This window comes from Myxine glutinosa, chromosome 13, assembly GCF_964187855.1.
Source record: "Myxine glutinosa chromosome 13, kmMyxGlut1.1, whole genome shotgun sequence".
Taxonomy (NCBI): Eukaryota; Metazoa; Chordata; class Myxini; order Myxiniformes; family Myxinidae; genus Myxine; species Myxine glutinosa.
The window spans coordinates 23,727,219-23,741,243 of record NC_136273.1 but is presented as its reverse complement, the minus strand read 5'-3'; the positions used below and the strand labels follow the sequence as shown (position 1 = coordinate 23,741,243).

The window sequence follows — 14,025 nt, the reverse complement described above, 5'->3', positions numbered from 1 at the left end:
ATGGGTCATATTATAGGGCTCAGTGGGATACGGTTGTTTTATTCACCGCCTGAAAGTCTGTCTTTTGAATGTGAAAGTCTGCAATAAGAAAACCTCACTATTAAAAACGTATTACAACTGCAAAGTAAACTTAGAAAATATGAAACGATAAACAATTCGTGAAAAAAGAAGCCTTTTTTTTTTCTTTCTTTTTTTAATTCGTTGTGATTAATATATGCACCAAAGAAGAAAATTGTTCTCTTGAAATAGGTAACTCGCGGTAAAGTTTCAACACGAATGTTTTTAAAGTTAAAACGTCAACTGCGGAAGTTTTTCGGAAATCCGAAATGATCTTTTTCTAATTTTTACGATAAAAACAACGAGAATCAGAAGCGTTCGATTAATACACCGCCCAGCAAAGGAATCCCTTTTTTCCACATGTGAATTTAAAATATTGTCCGACACAAATTTAATGGTTTTCTGTTTGATAAGTCTGAGTCTGAGCGTTAATAGCAATAAGAATATTCAATAAATTGTTGTTATATTTAATACAGTGCTGGGTGGCTGCGAGAGTGCTCCGGCTTGGCTGAGGTGAAGGTTTATATAAATTGGTCGTTTAAGCTTACGGATGATTTATTTTTCGATCTTTTGAAGCTCTATTGTGGTTTAAATCGAACTTTGTGAACATAAGACTCTGGAGAATTCGAGTGCGTTTAAATGGACTAATTATACGACGTTGGTCGCCGGAGGAAGAGTTTGCGGCCTAGTCGAGCTGGGCTTGTTTTTGTTTGTGTACTTATTTTAAGTCTTGACGGCTGTTTTGTTAAATCGGGATTTGATTTTGATCATTTGAAGGCGTGGCGGTTATTAGTGATTGAATGTGAGCATAAATTCGGTGCATTGTGGGTAAGGGCAGAGAGGCTCAACGCAAGTGTCCTTTCTGGGTGGCATTCGTACGGTGCCTTTCGTATGAGTAGGCCACTGTGTTCGTACCTTGGCCGTCTTCCTGTCCCGACTATGAACACGGTTACCTGACGGCCCCAATTACTCCCATCTTGTGGAAAGTTTTCGCTGTAAGTCTTTCACGAGCCGGCTGCCTAAGCCTGCCGTTCGAATGCAGGTGATTTGGACAAGAGTTTGTAGTTTGTTCGCAATTCCAGAGAAAACTGGTTTTCCAGGATCACTGCTCACCTCCACTCACTCGTTCCTCTTTTCCCACCTGTGGAACCAACTTGCACATTGTTTTCTATCTCATTCTTCCCTTCAGGTCTTCAAGACAGCTGTTCACCACCTACTCCGATCGTCCCCCATCCAAAACCATGATATTTTTCGACCCCATTAACCCCACCCCTCCCAACCCACACGTCCACCTGCTACCAAGTTTCCAGTTTTTCCTTCCTGAGTTTGCTTCTGTATCCATCATATCCACCCCATGCTTCCTTCCGTACCCCTCATTCTACCCCACATACCTCATTCCCCCCCTTCCCACGCCTCCTCCCCCCAAGCCCTCTCCCTCCCACACTTCTCCCTGCTCTCAAATGATGTGGTTGTGTGCTTCCCCTTCCTCCCCATCTTGTCTTCAGCTCCCTCTTTTTGTATATTTTGTTTGTCTGTTTGATTTGTTTGTGAAATAAATGTTAGCTCTTTCACGAGCCTCGATTCAGTGACGGTAAACAAAAAAACAAAAAAAAAAATCCCTTATTTGGCGAAGTCTCCCTCTATTTTGTCTCAACCCTGCTATTAATGTGTTTCCCTCTCTTTCTACTGGTTCTTTCCATCTTGGTTTGTTCTATGTTCTAGCTCCTCCATGAGCCTCGATTTTTGTATAAAATAATTTTAACCGCTCTTTGACAGACACTGCGGGATCGTTAAGTCCACCAACTAGTGCTGACAGATGGGACACACGGCTTAATGTCCATTTGTGGGACACAACACCGACACTTTACCTGGGAAGCACAATTTGGAGTTTATAATCAGGTCGGGAATCGAACCCAGATTAGCTGGCTCAAAGGTAAGTGCACTCACTACCTCTGCACCATCCTGTAAAACCTGTTACCCCCACTACTGTTGAGAAAGGCAATGGCAAACTGCCTCGTCCACCTAGTGTGACCAATTCAGCAGAGACTTTGGATTGCCTGCCAATTTGTATTCCTTTGGCTGTTGCGTTGTTTCTGATGCTTTCGGTTGACTTCTTATCTTGACAAATGATTATTATCCCTCCACTTAAAAGAAAAAAAAGCTTGCGGATTGCACATTGAGGGAAACGGGGGGAGGGGGAAAATATTGTATTTGGGTGTGTCTGTGTCTGTCCGTCCATCACACTTTCCCCTCCTAAACAGTTGTGCAGAAGTTCACCAAACTTGGAAGGTATTATCACTACATAGCAAGAAGGTGTAAGGCCAATATAATTTTTGGCCCTGCCACCTGGGGTCTTTCGATGGGGTCAAAAGGTTAAAATACCAAAAAATGCAATTTCAGGCACATTTTAAAACATTGTTTCATGAAAGTTTGTATATGCAATCAACATTGGGGGGCGCATGAAATGGGTAACATTTTTTTGGGGGATTTGACCACCAGTGATTTGATTTGACTCCCAGCCTCAGGGGTTGGGGACTTGGGGTCACAGTGGTCAAAATGGGGAAAAAATATTAAACTCAAAATTTGATATTCAGTTATTCCTGGTGGAAATTTTTGCCATTTTCCAACTTTGCTTTAGGTTGGAAGCGTGGGGATTTGTAATGGCACAGGCCTTCGATTTCGCTCCAGTTATATTTGTAGAAAAATGACCCGAAGTCTCAAGAACTTCAACTTACTTCATTGAATGATTAAAATGTAGTTTTTTACAATTAAAATTCACAATTTTTTTCATTGGTATTTCTTGCACAGCACAGCGATGAGCAGCTCCGAAGAGGTATCGTGGATCTCCTGGTTTTGTGGATTGCGAGGCAATGAGTTCTTCTGTGAGGTAAAAACGTGAAATTGTTTGAGGTTGTTGGACGAGTGAAAGACATTTCCGGGCGTTGCATCGAGGGCGTTTCATTCATTAGTATCTGTATGCTTTCTTCTTTTTCTTATTAGCACGGCTGTGAGTAGCAACATTAACTGAGGGGGAGGGGACACCTGTGCCGTTAATGCAGTGCCCCCCTGTAGATAAGAGCAGCAATTTGGAATTTGTTCAGGGTGCTGGCAATGGCTTTTCGACTTTGCAAAGGAAACTGCATACAGGTTCATGGGATTCCTTTAATGATTATGATCACGCACAGTGTCGGATGTCATGATGATCTGACTGTCAAGAACGCATGGTAATCGAGCGTTGCGTTACGTATATAATCGAGCATTACTTTACGCAAATTATATAATAGCGCATTAAATGTGTTTCCCAATCGCGCCATTCATCTTTTAAGAGCTTTAAATGCACATTTACCAATCGGCCTGTTACCAGATTTTGTCGCAAGTTGTCACCACAGAGCTCATTCTTGTTGATTAATGGCTGTTATATTCAAGTCCACATACATATAAATAAAAAGCTATTACCAGACGTATTTGAATAAAAATAAACCTCTTCCAGAAGCAGTCAAAGTTGGTGGGAACTCTTGTTCTTTCTCCAATGAAAGTCGCCATTTTTATAGACGGTATGCACTGAAGTGTGCAGCAAAGCTCATAACCCGGCAACATCAACGGCACATTCACCAGCATCCATTTGACGATTAACATCAAATTTCACTTCTGTTGTAACATTTATACAATGCCTTTTCGCCACTCCACAGTACATTTCTTTATGTGCAACGCAAAGTACAGTAGTTATTTCAGCAATTTTGTGATCTCCTGCTTTGGTACTTCAGAGATGTATCCTGGCGTCTGTCGGTCTTGTTAGTTCTGAAAATGCTCGAGAATAAAAGTTATGGCTTTTAAAATGCGGTGTGTGTGTGTTATTTATATATATATATATTTTAAAATAAATAGTTGAGGCTTGTGGAAAGACCAGAATATAGCTCGGATGAGGATGTAACAACAAAATGCACGGATCTATCAGCTGAAGCCGTAAATTGAGTATTTGTCTTGACCAGGTGGATGAAGATTATATCCAGGACAAGTTCAACCTGACAGGATTGAATGAGCAGGTTCCTCACTACCGCCAGGCTCTCGACATGATTCTAGACCTTGAACCAGGTGGGCTCAAATTTTTTTATTTTTTATATTTTTATTTTTAAATGGTACACTGTGGATTCCTGGAACTCAAAATTATATTCAAACCCAAATTGTGTTTAACAGAGAAATGATTCAATGCTTGTGAGGGAAGAGTGTAAATACATTAAATATTGTACACCACTCCTTTATTATTCCGTGCTAAAATGGCCTCTAAAGGTGGTTACTCCTTTACTATTCCATCTCCAGGCGCTGCATGATGTCATCGCCAGGCACCAAAGGGGTTCCGGCGATGATGCGTGCTAAAAGGGGGTACTCCATTTTCATTGCGGTTTCTTTCTTGGTTGTCTTGGCGATATCTCGGCCATCCTTTTTGCTGGGAAGCTGGAATTTGGGCATAATAGTGCGCATGTGCTTTAGCAAAAACTTGTTTTTTGATTAATCAATGAATTGATTAATTACTTTTCGATTTATTAATCACTTACCGGTATTTATTTCCTTTCTCATCTGGGCAATATCTCGGGCACCTTTTGAGTTAAGAAGCTGATACTTGAACACGACAATGAGCAAGTGCTATGGCTGTAAAGGTGTTTTTGATTTATTGATTAATCAATTGAGTAGGTGGAACTCTCGCCTTCGCCGGCAGGCTACCAAAAATGGGGGTGGAGGCACTGTTGTCTTGAAGCAGACTAGCCAACCCCTCCTTAATGCTCTGTGGAGACAACTTTCTACATTTGTCTTGTTTCAATCCAAGGGGCTGGTTCTGCTTTTGTTTTTTGTATAGCCCCCACCTTGAGTGGCCCTGTCAGCTTTGTGGCTAGTGATATCCAAAACAAAATTATTTATTTATTTATTGATTAATCAATTAAGCGATTATTTAATTTTTTAGAGGATTTTAATTATTTAATTGATTTTCAAAAAGTTACAGCTTCGGATGAAACACTGGTGGTTTAGGTATGCTATTAGCCAATTTATTAAGAAATTAACTAGAAGGGCACTCGGTAGAGCGCATACCTCCGCCAGGCTGAATAGTTTGTTTTGTAACCTACTGATAGGCCGCATCTGGATTCGGACCTGAACCAAATACTACTCAGCTTGTTCTTGTCACCGAACCAACTCGTCCACCAAGGTTCGTCATAACTCGGCCATAACTCTTTTTTTTTTTAAATATATATGTTATATAAGTATTTCTTTTAGCCGGTGTGTACTCCGGTTAGAATAGGTACACTGTATCCCTGCGTGTCGTAAGAGGCAACTAAAAGGGTTGGCGTCAGGAAGGGCATCCGGCCATAAAACATTGCCTCAAAAAGGGAACCATGACAATTACAACATGGGTAATGAACGTAGAGCAGCAACGAAGGCTGGAAAGGGTGGAAATGCGAATGGTTCGGTGGATGTGCAGAGTATCGTTGAGAGAGAGGAAGACAAATGATGAATTGCGAAAGATGATGGGAATATTGCCTGTGATTGATGCTGTGAAGAACAGGTTGAGATTGTTTGGTCATGTGTTGAGGAAGGATGAAAGTGACTGGTTGAGAAGAGTGATGGAAATGAATGTAGAAGGAAGTAGAGGACTGGGAAGACCGAGAAAGACTTGGCTAAAGATGGTGGAAGAAGAAATGCGGGCAAGGGGGTTAACAAGGAGAGATGCAGAAAATAGGGCAAAATGGAGAAGATTGTCATGGGGCCTGCAAGGCTAACCCCTGCTCTAGCAGGGAAAATGGCCTTTAAATGCCTGTTGTTGTGTGTTGTGTATACTTATCTCTTTTGGCTTAATCTCTCAATGGTGAAGAATCGCTTAAAGAATTTCATTATTCTCGTATCCGAATCCATATTCAGATCACCAAAATTGAACCAATTCGTCCTGATCACACACCCAACCGCTGCTATAAGTTTGGTCTAAATCCATCCATAACTTTGAGATATTGTGCTGTATGTCAGTTTTAGCCCTATCACTCAATGGTGAAGAATCACTTAAAAAGTTATACTATCCGAATCCTGATATTCACCAAAATTGAATCAATTCTTCCTTGTCACACACGCAACCTCTCCACCAAGTTTCGTCTGAATCAGTCAATAACCTTTTGAGATATTCTGAAATGTATCGTTTTTGGCCCTATCTCCCAATGGTGAAGAATCACTTAAATACTAGCCGGATCCGAAAACCGGATCTTCACGTAAATCGAATAATTTCGTCCTTGTCACATACGCTACATCTCTGCCAAATTTTGTCCGAATCCGTCCACAACGTTTTGAGATATATTGTTCACAGTCAGACAGACAGGGGTGAAAAGATAACCTCCATCCACCTTCGGTGGCCGAGGTAATTATTTTAAGATTATTATTTATTTATTTTAATTACGAAAGCAATCTATTATTGTACACCTCTCCCTCGCAATACCGTCTTTTTGTGCTGTATGGCGGTATTGTCGAGCACCGAAGGTGTCCTGGCAATGCCTCGTGCAGCAGGATATGTTTTTTATTTATTTGGCATGGGGTGGTGTACTTTAAATGCATCTGTACTTGTTTTATCATTTGTTTAATCTGGTGACTTCGAAACCGTTTTTATTAAAAATTGGTTTTCTTGGTGCTTTGTGTAATTCTGCATAACATTTACCATGTAAAGCAAGGATACCGTTTTGCCGTTGGATGACAGATGCGGGCACAGGTATACTTCAATATCGCATTTAAGCTTTGATACGTTTTTGTCTTGACGGTTGTCCGAATGTTAATGGAGGGTCTTGATGTTCTTCATCTGTTTAATTGCTAAACAAAACTAGAGGTACATTTTGCATGAATACCATCCATGGAAAGCAGAGGTGATGTGTTTGGGTAGATGATGAACTGGAGGACAATCCAAACCAGAGTGACCTTATCGAGCAAGCGGCAGAAATGCTGTATGGCCTAATCCACGCTCGCTACATCCTCACTAATCGGGGGATTGCACAGATGGTGAGAATCATGTGGCTTTTGTTTGCACTCCTCTTCTCTTCTCTTCTCTTCTCTTCACTTCATTGTCCTTCCATATTTATTTTTTTGCATTCCTCAATCTTTCCCATATGGTTGATTCACTGTAAAATACATACTTAAAAACTGCAGGGGCAGCTTGTCCTGCCTTTGGGGGTCCTAATTGTCTGTTAAGTGCATTTGTCATATGACTTTCACAGCCATCCAGTGATTGCAAGTTCAAATCTAATTGTGACTGCTAATTATGTGATGGCAAAAAACAAAGTGTATTCTTTGGCAGCACCCCATGACAGAGTGGTGACCTATCCAGTTCGTATTATCTAAAACTATAAATGTTGATCTGTGTTACATATACACTGCTACACCTCTGGACGGATTTGTACCAAATTTTCACAGAGGTCAAAGGTTGTACCAGCTAGGTTTAAGTGGGGTTAGCGGCTCATTCGGCCACCGGGAAAATGATGAGATATACTTCCTTGCTGTTGCAGTTGGTTTGAATAGTTAGCGCCACCTTTGGGATTTAATTTCCCCAGACAACTAGCCTAACTGTCATCTTTTATGGTTATTCTTGTCACCACCAAAGCTAGCTTTCCTGGCACTGAGGACGGGTACTTTTGCTAGAAGGCTATAAAGCCTTCAATGCTCTTGATTGTTTAATCCTACTGTTTTCAATAATTCTACTTCTTCTTATTTATACTTCCGGTATTCCCATAAACGCATTGTGTTGTTGTTTGGTTTGTGCACATGTGTGCGTGCAGCTGGAGAAATACCAGCAGGGAGACTTTGGCCATTGCCCTCGTGTGTACTGTGAAAACCAACCCATGTTACCGATAGGTAAGTTGATCGCGCTCTGAAAACCAAAGGATTGTATAAATTGCATGCACATTCTCTCAACAGTCTGTTACTCGTTATAAAGTAGACTTCACAACAACAGAATTTCATGAGATGGTTGTGAGTTAACAAGGAGGACAAATATCACAATTGGGGATGGAAGATTACTTGAGGTGATTGTACCGATCAGTAAGTGCGAGTTGAGGCATACTGCCAACCTGAAACACGAGGTGGGGGTAAGATTGAACAGACTGAGAAGCGAGGTTCCACAAGTGGGAGAGAAGAGGAACAAATGAGTGCAGGTGAGATACGAGCCTGGATTTTGGGAGTTGGGTTGTTGGAAGAATGTGGCGAACCTGTTGGGACTGCAGAGGGAATGATTTAATAAACTGCAATGACTTGAGAAGAGGTGGTGGGATAGGCCGTCAACCTGTCTGCATTGATAAAGCAGTATGACCTGCACGTCTGCTGCTTTGTGAGAGATGCCAATGATGTCGAGTCGATTTTCATCCGATTGATTTGAAATTTCAGCAGGGTTTGCATATTGGGTCATTGGAGCATATGCTTTTGAGGTCAAAAGGTGAAGATCGCCGAAAATCGTCTTTTTTTTTATTTTTATTTTTGCAGTTTTATTCATGTTTGACATATGGAAGTCTGAATACAAAGTGGACACTGACGGGTTTTGCATTTTCAGATACTTTATATAGTTATATATTTGAACTGTATTGGAGTGAAGTAAATGTGGCTCTAGTTGTTCATTTTCTGTGTCCCGGGATATTTCCGATTGGACTGCAGGTCTATCGGATGTTCCTGGCGAAGCAATGGTCAAACTGTACTGTCCTAAGTGTATGGACGTGTACACACCGAAGTCATCACGGCACCATCACACAGACGGAGCCTATTTCGGCACTGGGTTTCCCCATATGCTTTTCATGGTTCATCCTGAGTACCGTCCTAAGAGGCCTGCCAACCAGTTTGTGCCAAGGTGAGCTTCCTTTACTTATTGCCTTTATCTACTTGCTCAAGATCTTTTTGAAATCAAAGTCTTGTTAACAAAGACGTCATACAGTATTTGAAACGGTTATCCAACACTGGTATGAGCATTAGCAAACCCAAATGAATATGATCAGCTGCTCTTCTGGGTAATTGGTTTATTGATTTAAAACATCCCCTTCCCTTCATGCTCCGCTTCGCTTCACACCCTTCCCACTTCATCCGCTTTACCTATGTTAAATGATTTGTAAATTGATGCAATAGTGTTACGTCTTTCTTTATGCCTAGACTCTACGGTTTCAAGATCCACCCGATGGCCCACCAGTTGCAGCTCCAGGCAGCTGCCAATTACAAGAGTCCAGTTAAACCTCTGCGCTAGGCTGAAGGGGTGTAGAGGTGAAGAAAGAGGTGGAAAATAAAAAAGAAATAAAAAAAATTCAAATTTAAATTGAGGTCATGGACGGGCAAAGTGCAGTTTAGCCCAAAGCAAAGATCAGTTGGCGCTATTACATATATATATTTCTTTCCAATCTCTTTGGCATATTATTGGTATGTTTAGTTCTGCACTCTATGTGGTTCATAAGTGAGAGCTGGCTGTGATCCTGCAGACGGTGAGCTCAGTCAATCCAATTTGGAGCAATCGACACAAGGACATATCCAGAAGCTTGGTAAGCTTGGTAAGGTGTTAAATCCAGAAGTCCCCACCCATCCTTCCCTCCCCAACCTGGCTTTGCCAAGCTGGCTTACACTGAGAAACCTATACGTCTGCATATGACTTGGGTCACGATGCTGTTATGGTGTGTGGTAATATCTTTGGTGCAAGTTTCCACAAGATTGGAAAGTTTCCCCAAGTTTTTTTTTTTTTTTTTTTTTTTTTTTTTTTTTTCTTTCTCCCCCGAAATGATTGTTGACTAAAGGTGAGCAATTGAACGAGCTCACGTTCCTGGTTGTGTATGTACTATCCAATGCAAAAGTGTAATAAAAATCGATTATTTGCCTGGCTTGCCATTCGGTATTTTTGTTTGTGTGCAGATGTTTGTTCCAATGTTCCATCGTTGTAATCGAACTGACTGGTGTGAGGGATAAATCAATGGATGTTTATGCTTATAAACTGTGCAGTCACATGGACAGATTTTGGAGAGAGTATCTATTATTAAAAGAAGGGTCCGTCAGTCACACTGTATTCTCAACGATTCATGTTGGAAAGTTAATAATCGATTTTTGCTTTCACACACTCCCCACTTCACCCTCTTTACCTATGTTAAATGATTTGTAAATTGATGCAATAGTGTTGCCTCTTTCTTTATGCCTAGACTACGGTTTGAAGATCCACCCGATGGTTATGTTTTCACTCCTGTCTTTGTCCGTTTGTGAACAAAATATCAAGAAGTTGTGGATGGATTCGGACGAAATTTGGCAGAGATGTAGCATATGTGACGAGGACAAAATGATTAGATTTTGGTGAAGGTCCAGATTCGGCAACTATAATTTTAAAAGTGATTCTTCACCATTGGGAGCTCTCGCCAAAAACGATACATAGCAGGATATCTCAAAGTTGTGGACAGATTTGGACGAAATTTGGTGGAGAGGTTGGGTGTGACAAAGAATTTATTCAATGTTGGTGAAGATCCGGAACCAGAATGAGTAGTGGAATTATTTAAATGATTCTTCACCACCGAGTGATGTGGCCAACCAGGTGGAGGTATGCTCTCTACTGAGTGCCGTTCTAGTTAAAAGAAGCGGCCGTCTGTCACACTGTATTCTAAACGATTCCTGTTGGAAATCTAATCTCTTTACTTGGAAGAAATTTGTGTCCGTTTAATCACTAAAAAAAATTCTGTTTTAAATGCTTGTCTTTCCGGACTGGAAAGAAACAGGACTTTCGCCTTTAATGTATCGGTTCCAACGGTACGACAGCAGGAAACCTTTAGGTTAAAGTGTGTGACGGACACCAGAGGAGCACACAAGTGTATATATATATATATATATATATATATATATATATATATATACACACACACACACACACACACACACACACACACACACACACACACACACACACACACACACACACACAGTAATACTAAAAACAATGGAAAACTAGAGCGGCACTCAGTCGAGAGCATACCTCCGGTCCTTCTTGTGAACAGCTTACGTTTTGTAGACCAGAAAATCACAATATAGAATCACGTTTAATCAAAATCTTCTGTCCACAACCTGTCAGCTTTTAAAGAAGGAAAATTATTTAGGAAAAAGATTTCGGGGAACAATTAAATGAGGAAAATGGATTTTTATGCCTGCTGATGTCACCGGAGGCAATGTGTTTTCAGATTGTCCGTGCATCCGTCATAGGGTTTTGTTACCACTAACGTAACGGCTGAAGGGATTTAAGTCAAACTTTGTAAAAGTACTGTATGTGTAACAATGTAAAGATGAACTGATTAGATTATGGGGTCAAAAGGTCAGAGGTCATGTTAGGTACAAATTCTGTTGCAGCACTAACTTGTGAACCAGTGATGGGATTTTCACCAAACTTGATTATCTTACTATAATTCACCAAATGTCTGTCCATTCGAAGGTACCGTAAAAACTGCTGAACCGATCGCAACGATATTTTGGGTGGGTAATCCTGGGATCTCCAGGAGTAAAATAGGCTATTTAGTTTTCCTAATTTCAGCTTTGGTCTCCAGCATTCTCAGGTTTGGACTCCCGCATAGCATTCGCCTAACGTTCATTGTGACTGTTTTCCCGGGTGCCGCACAAATGGCTGCACCGATCGTTGCACGGCTGCACCGATCGGACTCGGTGACCTCGGACAAAGACCTTTTATAAGGACACGGGTTGAATCCCTGCTTGAGAGAATTCTAACTCCCTCCCCGCCATCACAGACGTCTCTCCAACTTACAATCCCACGAGATATGCGGAAAGGACAACCCAAAGCCAAGATAAACATTCGTATATAAACATCCCTAAAAGTAAATAATGACCTCGGCCAAAGTTCAAATGAGGTGAGTTTAATCGCCTGTCTCCATCGATCTTGCCAAGGCCACAACACCAATCAGCTCAAAATCCTTTTAACTGTTGATTTGGAAGTTTTTACAATGAAGGAAACACAGCGGGAGTATATACGACATCGGGAGGACTAACTGCACGTGTCTTCAGTATCGAGCTTAAATCTCTCATGGTGGATCTGAAGAGCGGAATGCTTGGAGAAGTGGTGGGCTACTTCGGCATGAAGGAGGATCAGAAACGTGGACTCCCACACTGCCACATCCTGCTGATACTTGTTCCCGCATGACGTTATTTTCCCGTGTGCTGCACAAACGTCTGCACCGATCGAGATTTAACGGATGTTTATATAAATCGTTTAAAAGAAAAAAAGCCTTCAATTTGTGATATTTAGCCTTTTCATTTGGGCCCCCCAATTGAAGCCCCACCCATAGGGCGGGTACCGTTGCTGGTATATTATGATGCAAAGAACTTTGATTTCAGCATAAAGTGGTCAGAGGTCCTGTTTGGTAAAAATGTTATCGAGGTGGGGATTTGAACTAAACCAAGTTACATGTACTGTAGTGAAATCGTATTCGTACTGAACCCGGGGTGATGCTCGCTGCTCGTTGACACCACTAGGGGCGTGACTATAAGACCCGCTGCTGTGGACGGAGCTCCGAGACTTCTCCTGTGACACGTTACATCTAGTAGACTCGCTAACGGTACGCCTGCATAGAATATCCAGCTTGCTTGCATTGAATGATACTAGGACGTGCCCGTATGTGGGTGCCCGTTCCTTGCCAAAAAAAAAAAAAAAAAAAAATTTGTGTAGGGGTGTGTGTGTGTAAACATCCTAGGGCGTGCCCGTACGTGGGTGCAAAAAAACATGCGTGCAAACAACAACAACAAAAAAAAACTTTGAAACCACGTGGCAGTAACGACCACAGAACCCCCCCCCCCCCCCTCTATTTACATGAATGGTTTGGTCCATTCGCAACGACCACAGAACCCCCCCCCCTCTATTTACATGCAATGGTTTGGTCCAAAGCGAACGGCTTGCAGTGTTTGGTAAAGAAATCGCCATAGCTCGGTAACTACTTGTCCGATTAATTTCAAACCTTGAAAAGGCACATCCTCGGGTCCCCAGCAATATACCTGGCAAGTTTAAAGTATATCGGACCGGTAGTTGTCGAGAAACAGCGGTCACAGACACACATACACACATACACACATACAAACACACATACACACAGAGATTAATGGAATTATAGATAGACTAGGGCATTGCCCGTACGTGGGTGCCCGTTCCTTGCCAAAAAAAAAAAAAAACGCTACCCGTACGCTCTACCACGCCCGTACGCCCGTAAACAAAAAAAACAACGCTCTTCGCTTCCGCCCTTCGCTCTGACTGAATTGGGAGAAATAATGCGCATAAGAAATCGAATTACGTACCGTAATGGCGGTCAGCTCGTAACGCGCTCAGCTCCGCTCGTCTCACATCGGCCACGCCTACGCAACAAAGCGTTCTGTGATTGGCTGCCGGAAAGCGTGCTGCCGGACAGTCTTCACTGTCCGGAAGTTCGCAAATCGCAGTTACGATGAATCGTTTTAATTTAATCGCAGTTTGAATTCGTTTTAAAACATAGTTTAACGGCAACATAGTTTTCCAACGTGAAATAAATGAATACGCTGTCAAATGTGCCGTCCGAGGCAGAGTCTGATCGCCACGTTCGGCACACGTGATAGCTCGCTGCTCTCTGATTGGTTGAATCGTTTTTTGGACATAGCTCGGTAAGTAATTGTCCGATTAATATGAAACCTTGAAAAGGCACATCCTCGGGTCCCCAGCAATATACCTGGCAAGTTAAAAGTATATCGGACCCGTGGTTGTCGAGAAACAGCGGTCACAGACACACAGACACACAGACACACAGACACACAGAGATTACTGGAATTATAGATAGATGAATGGTCCCATGTGATGTCACATCGTATACTTATTGTATTTCCTACTTTACAGGATGATGTCATGATCTAAATGCAATTAAACCACCCGTTGGACTAAAGTTGTGTGGACCTGATTGGTTTTCCACAACACTTAATTGCATTTAAGAT

General features: G+C 41.8%; 1 protein-coding gene across 3 annotated transcripts in view; it reads left to right on the top strand.

Annotated features, from left to right (window-relative positions):
* CSNK2B (casein kinase 2 beta) overlaps positions 1 to 9,913 on the top strand; it is a 30,522-nt gene extending 20,609 nt beyond the window's left edge. The window contains exons 1-7 of one of the 3 annotated variants that reach the window (XM_068133989.2): positions 504 to 570; positions 2,866 to 2,944; positions 4,047 to 4,149; positions 6,962 to 7,077; positions 7,851 to 7,926; positions 8,719 to 8,908; positions 9,205 to 9,913. In XM_068133989.2, the coding sequence (XP_067990090.1) occupies positions 2,873 to 2,944; positions 4,047 to 4,149; positions 6,962 to 7,077; positions 7,851 to 7,926; positions 8,719 to 8,908; positions 9,205 to 9,295 (648 nt within the window). In that variant the 5' untranslated portion in view covers positions 504 to 570; positions 2,866 to 2,872 and the 3' untranslated portion in view covers positions 9,296 to 9,913. Of the gene's footprint in view, positions 1 to 503; positions 571 to 2,865; positions 2,945 to 4,046; positions 4,150 to 6,961; positions 7,078 to 7,850; positions 7,927 to 8,718; positions 8,909 to 9,204 lie in introns of those variants that run through there. The other 2 variants (XM_068133991.2, XM_068133990.2) reach the window with 2 other exon arrangements.
* Positions 9,914 to 14,025: the final 4,112 nt, after the last annotated feature.